Source organism: Anolis carolinensis, chromosome 3 (genome assembly GCF_035594765.1).
Source record: "Anolis carolinensis isolate JA03-04 chromosome 3, rAnoCar3.1.pri, whole genome shotgun sequence".
NCBI classification, from domain to species: Eukaryota; Metazoa; Chordata; class Lepidosauria; order Squamata; family Dactyloidae; genus Anolis; species Anolis carolinensis.
The window spans coordinates 76,238,638-76,257,098 of NC_085843.1; the positions used below are offsets into that span (position 1 = coordinate 76,238,638).

General features: G+C 39.9%; 1 protein-coding gene across 1 annotated transcript; it reads right to left on the reverse strand.

The window, feature by feature from the left end:
- Positions 1 to 1,588: 1,588 nt before the first annotated feature.
- Positions 1,589 to 13,084, reverse strand: atp5po (ATP synthase peripheral stalk subunit OSCP). Its single transcript, XM_003219003.4, has 7 exons — positions 12,945 to 13,084; positions 10,375 to 10,425; positions 9,827 to 9,937; positions 7,819 to 7,948; positions 7,514 to 7,626; positions 3,035 to 3,121; positions 1,589 to 1,778 (listed from the first exon to the last, which is right to left on the reverse strand). The coding sequence occupies exons 1-7, from the start codon at positions 13,056 to 13,058 to the stop codon at positions 1,665 to 1,667; spliced, it is 720 nt and encodes a 239-aa protein (XP_003219051.2). The 5' UTR covers positions 13,059 to 13,084; the 3' UTR covers positions 1,589 to 1,664.
- Positions 13,085 to 18,461: the final 5,377 nt, after the last annotated feature.

The window sequence follows — 18,461 nt, forward strand, 5'->3', positions numbered from 1 at the left end:
TACAGCATAGTTTGGGTCATTTGAATCCAATGTGTACATACCATATTTGCTTTCACAAACCTCATTTATGCCAAAATAATTTAAAATATTCATGCTTAAAACTATTTCCCAGGGAAATGAATAACAATCCCTCTCGTTAATGGGGAGCAACATAACCCGCTTTGTGCTCCAGTATTATGTAGTGTAAAGTTTACACTAGAATTCAGTAATAACTAGTTTAAAAAGTCACTAAGTCAGTTTTATGAAGGTTTTCTCCTCACAATCAGTTGACACAAGAATGAAGCCCCAATACAAGAAACTTCATTTTGCCATTAATGGTACTAGATTCCTAGATAAAACAGATTATCTTGATCCATGTCAGTCTGGCTTCAGACCTGGTTATGGGACAGCTATACATTTTGTTGCCTTGACAGATGATCAGTTGTCCATGTTGGTTCTACTGGACTTCTCAGCACCTTTACATCAACCATGGTGTTTCGGGTTGCTGGGATGGAACTTGAAGGCAGTTTTAGAGGACCAGTTCCTTCCTGGAGGGATGTTGGAGGATTCTGGTTTCACACCTTGGAGGCCCTCATGCTATTTAACACCTAACTACTTAGAGAGTTAAGAAGTATGGGGTTTGGTCCACCAGTATAGTATGCTGACAACATGCATCACTATTTCTCCTTTCCGTTTAACAAGATGTTTTTGTTCTTAACCAGATCTGGCATCAATAATGGGTTGGATGAGGGAAACAAACTGAAGTTCAATCCAGACAAAAGATAGTTCTGGTCCATCAAAAGGTGAATGGGATACAGACTGTGCTGGCTGGGGTTACACTATTCCTGAAGATGCAAATTTGTAGTATGGACTCAGTCTTGAACCTGAAGGTCTTGCTTCTGTGGTAGCCAGCAGTGCTTTTGCACATCTAAGGCTTGTGTGCCAATTGTACCTGTTTCCTAAAGTTGCCCGATCTGGCCAGTGACACATCTCCTGGTTGCATCCTGTTGGGATTATTCAATGTGCACCACAACAAGCTGCCTTTAAAGAGAGTTTGGAAAAGCCCATTGGTATGAGATGCAGCTAGATCTTAACTGGTGCAGGTGACAGGGATGGCTAAACACTGCTACAGAGCTCTACTGACATTCTTTTTCTAGGTACATTCAAGTGTTGGTTATGATCTCCAAAGAATAAACAGCTCAGGTCCAGATTATATGACACGCTGCATCTTCCTATAAGAGCCTGCCCCATACGCTGATATCCACAGAAGAGATGTGCTCTCAGTGATACCACTTTGACAGATACAGTTGGTGGGAACACAAGAGAGGACCTTTTCAGTAGCTACCTCTAGAACAGGCATGGGCAAACATTGGCCCTCCAAGTGGATAAAATAAAGACTTGTGGATAAAATAAAGATGAAAGTGAAGGTGATGATGATAATAAAAATGATGATGATGATGATGATGATGATGATAATAATAATAATAATAGCCTTATGAAGAAATCATGCTTGTAAAATGTATCTGAATTGGGACATATCTTAATGAAGCTTTGAGTACACAAGACAGATCAATTTTTAGGCACCAAATTAAAGCACCACCACCACCAGTTGAAGGAGAACCATTTTTATTATTTCCATAAGAGAGTTGAATAGGTTTTCATGAAAAAAATTCTCTGCATGATCACTAGACAGTCTCTTTCATGATCTTGGTCAGCTTCTGAATCTTAGTCTTTGTAGACATGTCAATGTATTTATCACCAATGCTGACAATCATTCCTCCTAAAATGGATGAGTCAGTCTAGAAAAAATAGACAGGAGTCTTTATTACACCAATTGCTGGGAACAATGGACTACCTCTATAGTATAACAGATAATAATAATAATAATAATAATAATAATAATAATAATAATAATAATAATAATTTTATTCTTGTACCCCGCCTCTATCTCCCCGCAGGGACTCAGGGCGGCTTACAAATGCAAAAGAGTATACATACAAAAACCTCAAATACCGAAAACGCACAAATGAAAAATTAAAACATACTATTAAAATCAAACCATTAATAAGACAAAGGTAAAACACATCAATAAAAACATAAGGATGGGCTGATCAAAGTGCACTAAGTGAGACTTGTAAACATGGAGGAAGTTAAAAGTGCTATAAGAACATGGGGGAGAACCCAAAAGTGAGTTGACCCCTGAGGCTATATAGAGAAATTACCCATGCGGATGCAACTGATCAAGGATAACCATTTGTACAAGAATTTAGCATTCAAGAGGGTGGTACTTATTCAAAAGCCTGTGTGAACAGCCAGGTTTTCAGGCTTTTCCTAAACCCTTCCAAAGTGGCAGCTAGCCGAATTTCCCTTGGGAGAGCCATTCCAGAGAAGCCAATTAAACTTTAAAAAAAAAAAACTAGAATGCTAGCAATACTATAAGACAGAGATAATTACATGGATATGAAACAAGTTATTTCTACAGAACCACTTTTGTAAATCTGTTTTGTTCTGGAACATTCATTGCAAAAAATTTACTATGCCAGAAAAAGGTTCTTGTTGCTACTTATGGCTTTATTTCAGTTAAAAAAAATATTTTCCAGACATCAGAAGAAATGTCAGAAGTAGGATCTTGAATTGATAAAGCAGGCAGGGAGTCTATTCTCACATCCTATCTCTTGTCTGTCAGTCAGGTAACAATGTGATCCCCTTCACTATGATTTTTTCTCTTGTGATCACTTTGTACCTACAGCTAAGGATAATACCAGAAAACAGACCTATTCATTGTAGGATTGTAAACTTTTTAAAGTTCTGACTTTTAGATAGATCATAAATCCCAATATAACATGTTTCTTCTTATTTATTTTCCATTTATGACTGGTTCTCAATCTGTGGGTCCCCAGATGTTTTGGCCTTCAACTCCCAGAAATCCTAACAGCTGGTAAACTGGCTGGGATTTCTAGGAATTGCCAAAACACCTGGGGCCCCACAGGTTGAGAACCACTGATTTATGAGGAAATGTGTCTGCTATATAGACAATATATAACTGTACTCATACCTTTGTTTCCAGCTTCAGTACTTCTCCCTTTGCTAGAAAACCATTCAGAGTTGTTTTCAGCTCAGTAATACTGGCTTCATCCAAGGCCTAAAATATCAAGGAAAATTAGAAAACATTTTAGAAGTCAATGATTCCCAAATTTTAGGATGGAAATGTGCTATCTTTCAAAACATTGTGTTGGCACCTTGTTGTTTTAGTAATATAGATTAAAATTCACCATTTGTGTTGTCGAAGGATTTCATGGCCGGAATCACTAGGTTGCTGTGAATTTTCTGGGCTGTATGGCCATGTTCCAGAAGCATTCACCATTTATTAGATGATATGCAACCAATGTAATCTCTCACATCCTCCATATGAAAATGAGTTTTAGATACATAAAGCATTGGCAACTATATCCCCAGGACTGGAGAGCAATAAGCATAAGATCTATATTTTTAATTAAAATGTAAAGCTTTGAAAGAGTGCCCAGAACAGGATTTTTTCATTAATTCATGAGAATATCATACAGAGCAGTAGTGTTAAATTACTATACAAGAAGTAAGATTTGTCATATCTCAAAGCAATGAACACTGTCCTGTCCAAAATTAAGAGGAGAGGAAAAGCGAACAGGAAAAAAACAATGGGTTTGTAGACAGTTTCTATAGATAAAGTGCAGTTTGTTTCCAAAAGGTACCAAATCCCAAAAAATTGAAAAATGAGTTATATGTGGCAGAACATTGTTGGCTAGGAGTAGAATATTATGTAGAGTTCAAAACTATCAAAAGATATCAAATCACTTGAGTACAGGGCTTGGAAAATTGCATTTTATAGCAAACTAGCTGTGCCCGGCCACGCGTTGCTGTGGCTTAGTCTGGTGGTGTTGGTCAGTCTACATTAGGTTGTATTTATGCTGTGACCTCCACCCTTCTTTATACTCACATTAGTAGTAGTATTTGAAATCTGTTACCTTCTTCAATTTTTGTGTTGATTGATAATTGCTTGAGATCCCTGTTGTCTTTGGTTTGTTGTTAATCGTGATGTCTGATTCTGCTGAGTGCGGTTTATATCTTATTGTGGTACAATAGTCTTTTTTTTTTTTTTTGCCTGTGTAGGTGTTTATTATTATTGTTGTTGTAGTGGTCATGAAGGCTGGATAAGTTAGATGCTACTGTATTTTTTTGGAGGCCCAGTGTAGCACTGACTGGCCTCTCAGCCTCAGTGCCTGGCTGCTTCTTGCCTGTGATGGTGTTGATTCTTATTGTTATTGTTGTCATTGTTATTATTGTAATTGTTTTTTCGGAGGCCAAGTGTGAATGTAGGGATTGGGGAGGTGGATGAGCACTGAATGGCCTTGTAGACTCAGTGCATGGCTGATTCTTGCCTGTGTAGGTGTTTATTATTACTGGGTGAGTGGATGGATAGATAAGTGGATGGATAGATGAGTGGGTGCTCTCCTTGTTTCCTTTATTCCTATGCTGTTCCCTTTCTCTGCTCTGATCCTGAGCTCGCTGATAAGAACATACTGGTCAGAAAGGAGGGTAAATATAACCGGATCAATGGTCTTTCTCTCCCTTTTGCTCTTGGCCTTCCGGGCAGAGAGGGAGGGCTCTTTTCCTTGGTGTTCCTTCACTTCCCTTCACTCCCTCCTTCCTTCGTTCTATCCGTCCCAGCCTTTCCTGCCTGCAGAGCCATGGAACTGGGTCAGTGGATTGGATGGCGGGGAAAGGGAGAAGGAAGAGGCCTCTAATTGAAATTCATGGACTCCATGCATGCCATGGGGTGCTGGAATTTGTAGTTTGCATCCAGTCCAACCCCTTTCTTTCTTTTGTCATGGAGGAAGAACCCACCCAAACGTCTCTGACAGATGGCCATCCGGTTTAGTTGTGTTGTTATAGTCACGATGCATTGTTGTGAGTTTTATGGGTCCGGATTGTGGTTTTGTGATGTGGTTGTGTTGTTACAACCAGGAGGCAAGGCTTTTGCATCATGTTGTCAAGTTTTGTATTTCTGGGGCGTTTAGTTGTGGTGTTATAGTTACGATGCATTGTTGTGAGTTTTGTGCGTCCGGATTGTGGTTTTGTGGTGTGGTTGTGTTGTTACAACCAGGAGGCAAGGCTTTTCGTTGTGTTGTCAAGTTTTGTATTTGTGGGGCATTTAGTTGTGTGCCAAGTTTTGTATTTCTGGGGCGTTTAGTTGTGTTGTTATAGTCACGATGCATTGTTGTGAGTTTTATGGGTCCGGATTGTGGTTTTGTGGTGTGGTTGTGTTGTTACAACCAGGAGGGAAGGCTTTTGCGTTGTGTCGCCAAGTTTCGTATTTCTGGGGCGTTTAGTTGTGTTGTTATAGTCACGATGCGTTGTTGTGAGTTTTGTGGATCTGGATTGTGTTTTGTGGTGTGATTGTGTTGTTACAACAGGGAGGAAAGGCTTTTGCGTTCTGTTGTCAAGTTTTGTATTTCTGGGGCATTTAGTTGTGTGCCAAGTTTCGTATTTCTGGGGCATTTAGTTGTGTTGTTATAGTCACGATGCATTGTTGTGAGTTTTGTGCGTCCGGATTGTGGTTTTGTGGTGTGGTTGTGTTGTTACAACCAGGAGGCAAGGCTTTTGCGTTGTGTTGTCAAGTTTTGTATTTGTGGGGCATTTAGTTGTGTGCCAAGTTTTGTATTTCTGGGGCGTTTAGTTGTGTTGTTATAGTCACGATGCATTGTTGTGAGTTTTAGGGGTCCGGATTGTGGTTTTGTGGTGTTGTTATAACCAGGAGGGAAGGCTTTTGCGTTGTGTCGCCAAGTTGCGTATTTCTGGGGCGTTTAGTTGTGTTGTTGTAGTCACGATGCGTTGTTGTGAGTTTTGTGCGTCTGGATTGTGGTTTTGTGGTGTGATTGTGTTGTTACAACCGGGAGGCAAGGCTTTTGCGTCGTTTTGTCAAATTTTGTATTTCTGGGGCGTTTAGTTATGTTGTTATAGTCACGATGCTTTGTTGTGAGTTTTGTGCGTCTGGATTGTGGTTTTGTGGTGTGGTTGTGTTGTTACAACCGGGAGGAAAGGCTTTTGCGTTGTGTTGTCAAGTTTTGTATTTGTGGGGCATTTAGTTGTGTGCCAAGTTTTTTATTTCTGGGGCGTTTAGTTGTGTTGTTATAGTCACGATGCATTGTTGTGAGTTTTATGGGTCCGGATTGTGGTTTTGTGGTGTGGTTGTGTTGTTACAAGCAGGAGGGAAGGCTTTTGCGTTGTGTCGCCAAGTTTCGTATTTCTGGGGCATTTAGTTGTGTTGTTATAGTCACGATGCGTTGTTGTGAGTTTTGTGGATCTGGATTGTGTTTTGTAGTGTGATTGTGTTGTTACAACCGGGAGGCAAGGCTTTTGCGTTGTTTTGACAAATTTTGTATTTCTGGGGCGTTTAGTTGTGTGCCAGGTTTCGTATTTCTGGGGTGTTTAGTTGTGTTGTTATAGTCACGATGCATTGTTGTGAGTTTTATGGGTCCGGATTGTGGTTTTGTGGTGTGGTTGTGTTGTTACAACCAGGAGGGAAGGCTTTTGCGTTGTGTCGCCAAGTTTCGTATTTCTGGGGCGTTTAGTTGTGTTGTTATAGTCACGATGCGTTGTTGTGAGTTTTGTGCGTCTGGATTGTGGTTTTGTGGTGTGATTGTGTTGTTACAACCGGGAGGCAAGGCTTTTGCGTTGTATTGCCAAGTTTCGTATTTCTGGGGCGTTTAGTTGTGTTGTTATAGTCACAATGCATTGTTGTGAGTTTTATGGGTCCGGATTGTGGTTTTGTGGTGTGGTTGTGTTGTTACAACCAGGAGGGAAGGCTTTTGCGTTGTGTCGCCAAGTTTCGTATTTCTGGGGCGTTTAGTTGTGTTGTTATAGTCACGATGCGTTGTTGTGAGTTTTGTGCGTCTGGATTGTGGTTTTGTGGTGTGATTGTGTTGTTACAACCGGGAGGCAAGGCTTTTGCGTTGTATTGCCAAGTTTTGTATTTCTGGGGCATTTAGTTGTGTGCCAAGTTTTGTATTTCTAGGGCGTTTAGTTGTGTTGTTATAGTCATGATGTGTTGTGAGTTTTGTGGGTCCGGATTGTGGTTTTGTGGTGTGGTTGTGTTGTTGTAACTGGGAGGCAAGGCTTTTGCATTGTATTGCCAAGTTTCGTATTTCTGGAATGTTTAGTTTTGTTGTTATAGTCACTGCCCCCACAACTTTATCCTTTTATATATATAGAAAAATGCATATACTCAGCTTGTTTCCCCCGATTCCTGTAAAATTAGTTCTGATGTATCTGATACTCCACAAACATAAGCGTGTTTGTCTAGGCCAACAAATAAGTGCAAAAGCTCTTTCTAACACAAATGCTGCCAATAAAATAACCTGTCGTACTATTCGATACATTAGTAAACGAAGAACCATTAATTCTGAAGATGTAATGCTCTTTCCCTTTATACACTATAGCTATGTATGACTACACAATAATAAGAAAGAGTCTTACAGTTTACATGCCAGGGGCTTACCTGAGCAGTTGTCACAGAGCACAAGACCTCTCCGCGATGTGCGCTCATGATCCTACCAAACGCAGAGATTACACTTGGAGTGTAGCTCAGGCGACCATTTTCAGCAAGGACATCTCCAAAGAAAGAAAGACAAGAGAAACGAAGGTGTTAACAGATAGATTCACTCAAACTATTTTTAAGATATAATGGAAAACTGATAACTTACATTTACAGTATGTAGGTTTACTGTTTGTTATTCTATCTAATCACAACATTTTCAGAGCCCAATCCTATTATTCTACCCAGCAACAGAGACTGATACTTACTGAAAAAATTGACAGTGATAGGAGAGAGCTTCTCTTTCAGCAGAACATCATTAACGGTCTTTTGTTTTACTGCACCTTTTATGTGAGGATTCATAACAACTGCAGATAATTTGGGGTCCTTCATTAGTGTCTAGAATTATAACAAAAAGTACCACTTCATTAAAATCAGATAGACTTCCCATCAGTTCAGTCACTATGAAATAAATTGTTCAGTCAATACTAAGATATTAAATATTTACTTTTTAAACCATATTATAATTATTCAGTAATGACAAAGGCCTTTTTACACTTAGAATATTTAACAAAGGGCAGTTTTAATGATATAAGAGTTTAAGCAAATTACACAACCCTCAGTGAATAATAAGGAAATGAAGAAAGGGAATGTTCTTTAAAGCAAAAATACCCTAAAACTAGAGCAATTATCATTTACAAAGTTGTAATAACATCCAAGAACACACTACTTCTGGCACAAATAAGGATGAAAAAAGGGCATTTCTCTATAAGAGTGAGCCTTAGGCATCCTCTGGGGTTTGGTTCCAGAAGTCCCCATTGATACCAAAATCTGGAGATGCTCAAGTCCCATTATATTCGAGCTAAAGGCTAAACCCTTTTTATTCAGGCAGGCTTTTAACGAAGGGGGCTTTTAAGATTGTCAGGGGATGTTGTGGTTTTAGCTCTGAATACATTTTTAATCAATTTTAAATATTTTAATGATTTGTTTTTAATACAATTAATATTTAAGTTTATTTTAATGTTTGTATATTTTTAAGTTTTAAATTGCATTGCATTGCTTTTCTTGTAAGCTGTTTGAGTCTCTGTTGTAGAGAGAAAAAGCGGGGTATAGATACACATAATACACATAATATTAATAATAATATTCAATGACACGATGAAATGATGCCCCTTATATAAAATGTCAAAATAAATGTTTGTTTTTTTGGATTTAAAAAAAAAATACGTTTTGAAGTTGTGGATGACAGAATCTGTAGGTACAGAATATGTAGACACAGAGGGCCAATTGCATAGCATTCTATACCAAAATGAGATTTCATGGGAAGCTTGTTTTTCATTTCAGATTCTGAACATGTGCAACTGTAGAACAATCATTAGGGTATGCTTTGGATCAGGGAAGGGCAATTGTTAGGGGTCCACAATATTCCCAGGAAGCCTTTGGAGGGTTGCACCATCCTACTGCATCCTCTACAAAAAAAGTGAATATTTTTGTCCCCAAATATTCCTGAATATTCTCTAGGAAGTATGGGGCATATTTCTGCCACAATTTTGCTCCCGCACTCCATTTGAGATCTTATTTTAAAAAGAAATGACTCAGAACTTTTGTTTCCCATTGTACAAAAAGCCCTCTCCTGGAGTTAAGAATGTTTTAAAAAAAATTCTTACAAAAGTATAATAAACCACAGGTATAGGAAATTAGTGCCAGAGTCATGTAGTGTTTTAAGTGTTGGATTATGATTCTGGAGGCCAAGGTTCGAATTCCATTCAGGCATGGAAACACTCTGGGTAGCATTGGGCAAACCACACTCTCTCAGACTTAGGCAAAGACAAGTCTTTTAAAAAAAACCCATTATAGGTCAAGGCACACAACAACAACACCAACAACAACAACAACGAAAGACATATCTGTGTTAGAGCAAAGGGATCTTTCAGCACATTTGAATGTAACCAAGAGAAAAGTTAGTAGCATAAGCTTTATTATTCAAGATTCCTGATTATTGACATAAAATATCATTTTACTTCAGTTATGGCTCCATTTAATGCAGTTTCAAACAGCATATAATGCAGTTTCAAACTGCAGTGATTAACTGCACTAAACTGCATGAGTCTACGCTGACTATATAATGCAGTTTAAACTGCAGCGTAGATGAGGCCTAGGAAGGTAAGTGCAGGAGAGGGAAAAATGTGGCCCTAAAATCATTCATGAACTAGTACTAGTATTCTCTGAGAAAGATTAAGAGGCATGCAATAGAGTGATACAAAATATTATTATTACCAACACCCGAGTCAGCTCCTTTTCTACATTTTCTAACTTCTTTTGCTTAGAAGCAGCTGAGTAAAGTGCGGTGGCATATCGTCCTTCCAATCCATACACTTGAATTGGGGGCTGCACAAAGAAACACAGAACCAAATATACCAACATTAATTATCAAGACAAGGGTAATTAACATGGTTCTAGATAATTTACAAAAACTATCAAAGCTCACTGCAAAGTAAGACATTGCACAAAATTCAATGACATACCATTTAAATTAGAAATCCATGCAACAGAATTTTTATATATATTTATTTATTTACTACATTTATATCCCGCCCTTCTCACCCCAAAGGGGAGTCAATTATATCTGTGGATATTTATACATTCACTGGGCTATATACCTTCCTGTCCAGTTTAAACTGTATTACAGTGCAGTCCAATACAGGTATAGTAAAAACAGATCCTGTCCAACTGAAAGCAGCTTATTCCAAGGTGAGGAAATGAATGCAGCTTTAAGAACCTTAGTGCACATAATCAGCACAATTTTAAATGTTAATCAAACTTACCTGTACCAGTTTTGATACTGGCCTCACCAGAGAAGTACTGAAGTGGCGTACCTACAAAAGATTTTTTTTAATATAGAGAAAAATACTTAAAGCAAATATCAGCCAACAACTGGCCAATTAGTTCTAAGAGTGTTGTTTCTAATCATGGATTTCTACTGACTTTTGTGTCTAACCCTTAAATCTTACTGTTTTCAACTGATATCAGTACAATTCAATAGCAAAATAGAGATTACATCTTAGAATCATGCTATCTTATAATTGCGATATAATGTTATACATGTTTACCGTACAGTTTCAAAAACGCACACATCGTAAGATGTACTTTTATCTCCTATTTCTGGTGTTCTCTCAAATTGGACAAGAGATCAAAAATAATTACTAATATTTTCCAAAATACACAGATAGCAAATGTTTCCCTTACTTTGTGGCAAAGGACCTTAGTGAGATCACAAATAATAATAATAATAATAATAATAATAATAATAATAATAATTTTATTTTTATACCCCACCTCCATCTCCCTGCAAAGTGACTTGGGGCAGCTAACATGGGGCCAGGCCCCCCCAAAAACACAATAAAACAGGATAAAAACATACAAACAAAACAAGCATGATCTACAAAGGTTTAAATAGAATAAAACATCATTTAAAACAATAATGTAGAAGTTAAATAAAAACCACCACATAAAAGCGAAACGGTAATTACAATGATGAGAGAACTGGGCAAAGGTGTGAGAAGCATATAAATGAACATCTAATGAGGTAGATAATAAAGTGCTGTAGTGTTGAATGAAAGATTCGGAGGTGGGGCAGAGAAAAGTTATTACCCACTGGAAAGGCGATGAGACAATATGTCAGACTCAACAATTATGAATGTTGAAGGGCTGTCATTGTTATCAATTATTGAAGGCACATTGGAAGAGCCAAGTTTTTAAATCTTTCTTGAAGGTTGACAGGGTGGGTGCTAGCCTAATCTCCTTGGGAAGGGAGTTCCAGAACTGAGGGGCCACCACGGAGAAGGCCCTCTCCCTCGTCCCCACAAGCCGCGCTTACGACGGAGGTGGGAGTGAGAGGGCCTCCCCCGAAGATCAAAAAAATCGCATGGGTTCATAGGGGAAAACGCAATCATGAAGGTAGGCTGGTCCCAAACCATTCAGAGCTTTGTAGGTGATAACCTGCACCCTGAATTGGGACCGGAAAGCGGTCAGCAACCAATGGAGACCCCAAGGACCATCTGGCCCAACCCCATTGTGCCATGCAGGAACACAGAATCAAAACACCTCCAATAGATGGCCATCCACCCTCTGCTTCAAAACCTCCATAGAAGGAGGCTTTGCCATGCTCCAAAGCAGCATATTCCATTGTCAAACAGCTCTTTCTGTCAGGAAGTTCTTTCTAATGTTCAGGTGAAACCTCCTTTGCTCCTAAACATTAGGAAGAACTTCCTGGTGGTACTGGTTATGTTTGTTATTTCTTATGCTATTAAATTCAGCACTAACTTCGGTTGGAGCTATACTGTCATATTTGAAACTCAGTATAGATCAGGTGTCGGCAAATGTCAGCCCTCAAGGTATATTGGACTTCAACTCTCACAATTCCTAACAGCCAGTGGGAGTTGAAGTCCAAAACACCTGGAGGGCCAAAGTTGGCCCATGCCTTGATCTACACTGTAGAATTAACACAGTTTGATATCACTTTAAATACCATGCTATGGTATTTAATGCTATGGAATGATGGGAGTTGTAGTTTGACAGATCCAGAAATTCTGTAGCATTGAGCAATGGTAGTTAAAGTGGTGTCAAACCATGTTAACTGTGGCCTTCTAGGTGTTAGGAATTATGAGAGTTGAAGTCCAAAACACCTGGCAGGCCAACGTTTGCCCATGCCTGGTGTAGAGATACACCCTTGGACACATTATAAATTTATTCTGCTAGTCTTGAATGAAATCTGCCATTGTGTTCTCGAAGGCTTTCATGGCCAGAATCACTGGGTTGCTGTGAGTTTTCCGGGCTGTATGGCCATGTTCCAGAAGCATTCTCTCCTGACGTTTCGCCCACATCTATGGCAGGCGTCTTCAGAAGTTGTGAGGTCTGTTGGAAACTAGGCAAGTGGGATTTATATGTCTGGGGAATGTCCAGGGTGGGAGCAAAACTCTCGTGTCTGTTGAGGCAAGTGTGCATGTTGGCCACCTTGGTTAGCATTGGCCACCTTGGTTAGCGTTGAATGGCCTTGCAGCTTCAAAATGTGGCTGCTTCCTGCCACTGAACAGCCCCTGTCTTTGAACTGGCAGCTCCCTTAAAGGGCTCTGAATTAAATAGGCGAAGAGCCTAAATCTGGATAAGACGCTCTAAAACCGGCCGGGAAAGAAGGAAGCCTCAACAGCTGTCTCTGGGGCTCCCCTTTGCCACCACAAGGCCGCGCATAGAGAAGCAGCCCTGGAAATCCTATCGGCCATTGATTTGCCTCTTGGTTTAGCCATCCCAGGCCCCTTTCCATCCCCGAAGCCCCGCCGCATTATCCTCGGCCCCAGACACCAAAGGAGAGGCTTGCAGCAAGGCTCTCCTTCGTTACCTTCTGAACGAGCCCCACCGACGCCGCCATGTTCTCCTCCTGTAGGTCACAGCGGGTCCTTCCCTGTCCTGCAAGCAGCCAGAGCGCATGCGCAGTCGTTCTGCGCAGGTTCATTCACGCATGGCCTTCTGGGAATCGTAGTTTTTTCCTCCCTGCTCACACATAGGCTCCAATGTTTCTCATTATGTTCGTGCAACACCACCTTAACGGGACACAACACTTAGGGCCCTTTCACACAGCCACATAACCCAGATTGTCAAGGTAGGTAACCCACAGTATCATCTCTAATTTAATTGCCATGGCTATGCAATGCTGGGATTTTTAATCTGATGAGGCATCAGCATTCATTCTACAGTATAGATTAGCCAGACTTGGGCCCTCCAGGTGTTTTGGACTTCAACGCCCACAATTCCTAACAGCCTCAAGCCCTTTCCTTTTCCCTCTCGGCCGCCAATCAAAATGTATAAGCATAAGGAAGGCTGAGCGAAGGAAGATAGACACTTTTGAACTGTGGTGTTGGAGGAAATTTCTGAGAGTGCCTTGGACCACAAAAAGATCCAACCAGTCCATACTTCCGGAAATAATGCCCGACTGCTCACTGGAGGGAAGGATATTAGAGGCAAAGATGAAGTACTTTGGCCACATCATGAGAAGACAGGAAAGCTTGGAGAAGAGAATGATGCTGGCTGGGAAAAATGAAGGAAAAAGGAAGAGAGGCCGACCAAGGGCAAGGTGAATGGATGGTATCCTTGAAGTGATTGGCTTGACCTTGAAGGAGTTGGGGGTGGCGACGGCCGACGGCGGGCGTGGGCTGGTCCATGAGGTCACGAAGAGTCAGACGCAACTGAACAAATAAATAACAACAGCAACATTCTTTCCTCTTTTTACAATATCTTAGACAAAGGAGTATGCCATATTGTATACAATCCATCAGTAAAAGAAAAAAAGTCTTTTTAAAATATTGTTCTATGGAATACAGTAACTTTCAAAGCACTTGCAGATCATGAAGACTTTTTTTTTTGTCAGAGTGAGCCTGACTTAATTTTCCCTTCCATCCTAATGCTAATATACCCCTCTTCTTCCTTAACTGGCTATGCCTTCAACAACAACAAAAATTAAGGACAAGGCAGTGTGGGTTTTCATTGTTTTTGGCTGTTGTCCCTATTTCTCGAATTTTTAGAGTACAAATCATGCCGGAAGCTTTCTAAACACTAGATGATGCTGTTGCTCCAGAGTCCTTTGAGCCAATTTGGTGAACAGCGTTACAGTAATACCATAGGCTTCATGCTGAACAGTAACCAGAACTGCATACATCCTTAAATCTAATATATACACTTTTTTGAATGGGGGAGCATGTAAGTTTTTTATAAAACATAAAGTTAGCAAATTTTACGGATTCCATTTTGGGCAGAGGGCAGAGATTTGAGCATCGTAGTAAGAGCTTTTGTTAGCATAGCATTCCATGTTCCTACAGCATCCTTCTCCCTTCTTTCCAGTGTGTGTTCAGTTAATGAACTGGAGGCTAGAACTCAAGTTCTTTTACCACTACAGTGAAAGAAATCCGCAGTGAGTAGAGGTATCATCCTTTTAAGTATTGCTATTCCTACAAACCTTCTATAATGGTGTTTAGCATTGATAAGTTTTAGTGCCAGAACTCTGGATCACATTAAAGACCTACTCTCATACAAAGTTACTGGGGGGGGGGGGGGGGGAGGAAAAGTGAGTGGGGAAGACTATAAAACCTGGGGAAAGAAGATTATACTGTGGAGGGAAATGATAAAGGAACAGAAAGGAAAAAGATCTCTGTGGCCTCATAAGAAAGCAGAGAGTTTTGGAAAGCTCAAAGAATGCTAAAATACATAACAGTAAGAAAGACATGGAAATTTGGTAAGAGGTCAAACTGCTTGAAGATAAGCTGAGATGGAGAATATAAGACGATGAACAAAAAGACAAAAAGTTAAAAATATGAAAGAAGTAGAGGAAGAAGAGAAAGAACAGCCTGATTCTTTTGCTTATTGGTTTTGCTATACATATAACAGTATGTGTGTGTGTTTATATTAAATTAGGTCCAAACTCTCTATCAACTCTCTTACTGGACTTTAAGGACTTTTAGACCTATAAAGCCCTAAACGGTTCTGGGCCAACTTACCTCTCCTCCTATGAGCCAACAAGAACTTTAAGATCATCTGGGGAGGCCCTGCTCTCGGTCCCACCCCTCTTGCAAGCGTGGCTGGTGGGGACGAGAGACAGGGCCTTCTCGGTGGTGGACCCTCGGCTGTGGAACACCCTCCCTAGTGATATCCGGCAGGCTCCATCCCTCCTGGGTTTTAGGAAAAAACTAAAAACTTTGCTATGTGTGCAAGCGTTTAATGAATAAACTTTATGGCTTGACATGGTCTGGATTAAGGATGATGCACAAGGCTATTGGACGAATGGACTTAAGTAATATCTTGTTTTAAGCTTTGTATACTGTTTTTTATATGATTAATGTTTAGGTGTTTTAAATGTTTTATGTTTTATTTTATTATTGTGTTTGGTATTATTGGCATTGAATTTTTCCAGTTTTGTAAGCCACCTTGAGTCCCCTCAGGTGAGAAAGGTGGGGTAGAAATGCTGTAAATAAATAAATAAAATAAATAAATTGGTAAGTGGTTTTGTCATTTGGACCAAACTGACAAGAGAAAGCTACTCTTTCCCTATTATCCCCCTGGTCTGATAGCATGTCAGTGAAATAGTTCAGTTATTAGGTTGCTGTGAGTTTTCTGGGCTGTACGGCCATGTGCCAGAATCATTCTTTTCTGATGTTTCGCACACATCTATGGCAGGCATACTCAGATGTTGTGAGGTCTGTTGGAAACTAGGCAAGTGGGGTTTATATATCTGTGGAAAATTGAAATCCACAAGCATGTGGACAATTTCAACAGAAAGGAGGAAACCATGAAAATGAACAAAATATGGATACCAGTATTTAAAAACTCTAAAATCAGGAGGAGTTAATAAAGTACAACACTCAGAAGACAGGGGAATTCCAGACAAGAAATAATCAGGGCCAGCTAACATCTCCAAACAAATGATGCCCTGGGCAGGAAGCAGCCAGACTTTGAAGCTGCAAGGCCATTAAATGCTAATCAAGGTGGTCAATGGCAATATTCACACTTGCCTCAAGTAGACAAGAGTTCTTTCTCCCACCCTGGACCTTCCACAGATATATAAACTCCACTTGCCTAGTTTCCAACACTCCTCACAACCTCTGAGGATGCCTGCTATAGATGTGGGCGAAACGTCAGGAGAGAATGCTTCTGAAACATAGCCATACAGCCTGGAAAACTCACAGCAACCCGGTGATTCCAGCCATGAAAGCCTGACAACACAGTTCAGTTATTTTTTTACAGCCACCCAACAGCTTCTTGTTTTCTCTTCTTCCGCCTGTTGGAAGAAAGGAGAATCTATGGACACCTGATTTTGTTCTAGCAGTGGCCTTACATGCTCTCTCTCCCTGCTTCCAGATTGCTTTGAGAGCAGCAAGATGTATAAATAGGTCAATGGCTCTCTTTATCTGTGAGTGGGAAAGAAAAAAGATGTCAGCCCTCAAAGATCAGGAAAAGAACAAATTGGCGGCAGAGGCAAAAGAAAACAAAAAGCATGCTTTCTCGGGAGTTCTCTTAACCCTGTTCTCATGCAGTCAGAAGTGTTAGCCAGTCTGTTACCATCTGCATCATTGCTAGTAGCTGGCTGGCTATCCCTAGTTTTAGTCAGGGTGAAGTAACAGTGAGGCAGCATCACGAACTATTCTTGACTCCTCCAGTCCAACTCCTCTACTGGGGAACACAACTGTCCATGTTACTGTGTGACAACTCCCATCAGTTTTGATTATCTGCCATGCAGGCTGGGTTTAATGGGAATTGCAATCCAACAACACGTATGGCTCTGACATTTGGAAAAGATTAAAGGACTTTGAAAAGTCAGACCTCATGTCCAAAGCCTTGTATCTAAATTCAAACCCTATTATTCTGATTCAACAGAACAAACTTCCTGATGTTACTGTATCCCTATTCCCATCACTTCTATTCATAATGTCTAATTATGAGGAATACAGAAGTCCAGCATCTGGAGGGCATCATAAAGTGCCATGGCTGGCCGGATTTACCTTGTGGGCTTTGAGTTTGGCACATGTGATGCAATATATCCTGGACTTTCTAACTTACTCTTCCCTCCACAGATGCTGGAAGATACTATCCCCTCACCAGTGACATATATATCTCAACTGATAATCCACTTCTGTGCATGACATAGTGATGAGGGAGTGACACCTTGCCCTTTACTTAAGGCAGGAAAATAATTTGGAATGGCCCAGTCTAGGAGTTTCAGATCCTCAGCTGTATAGAGAAGTACAGTTAACATATGGCAGGGGTCCTCAAACTTTTAAAGCTGAGGGCCGATCCACAATCCTTCAGACTGTGGAGGGGCCGAATTATCATTTTGAAAAAAAAACCAAATAAACAAATTCCTATGCACACTGCACATCTCTTATTTGTAGTGCAAAACAACAACAACAATGAAAGAACAATACAATATTTAAAAATGAAAACAATTGTAACCAACATAAACCTATCAGGATTTCAATGGGAAATGTGGGCCTGCTTCTGGCCAATGAGATAGTCAGGTTAATTAGGATTGTTGTTGTGTGCCTTCAAGTCATTTCAGACTTTGGGCGAGCCTAAGTCTAAAATTATTTATTTATTACATTTATATCCCGCCCTTCTCACCCTGAAGGGGACTCAGAGCAGTTGTATGCAATACAATATATTATATTATTAGCATAGCACAATATTACCATTATATATTACTATAACTATACCACTATACTGTAATATTATATGTAATATATAACATATAATTCATATTATTATATGGTATTATTATTACTATTATATTGTATAATATTATGATATTATTATCAATATGATATGAATATACAATATATTATATTATTAAAACTGATATAAAAATATTATATTATAAAACTGAGGGCGGGGGCCAGGTAAATGACCTTGGAGGGCCGCATCCGGCCCCCGGGCCTTAGTTTGGGGACCCCTGACATATGGTATATGAGAGAACATGAAGCTTCTTTACAGTAAAGGACACAAGGTGCTTAGGAACATAGAATGATTGTCTTAACTGAGTCAGATCATTGCTCCATATAATATTATGCTGCCGATTTTGACTGGCAGTGGTTCTCTAGATTTTCAGATTGATTTTTTCCCCCTCAGTCATCCATGGAGATCCCTAATATTCCCTGGTGGTTACCCATTCAAGTACAAATCAGCTCTGGTCTGATTCTGAAATGAGATGCTATTGGGTGTAATTAGGAGATGTTTCAATGTTTTTAATAGAGAGAGTAGCCGTTGGTCATCATTCCCTTTATTAAATGTAGTGCAAAATTAATTTCATGGTTTCATTTGTCATATTTCAGCGACCTGCATAACACAGAAAGTTGGGAGAGCATGGTTTTCATTC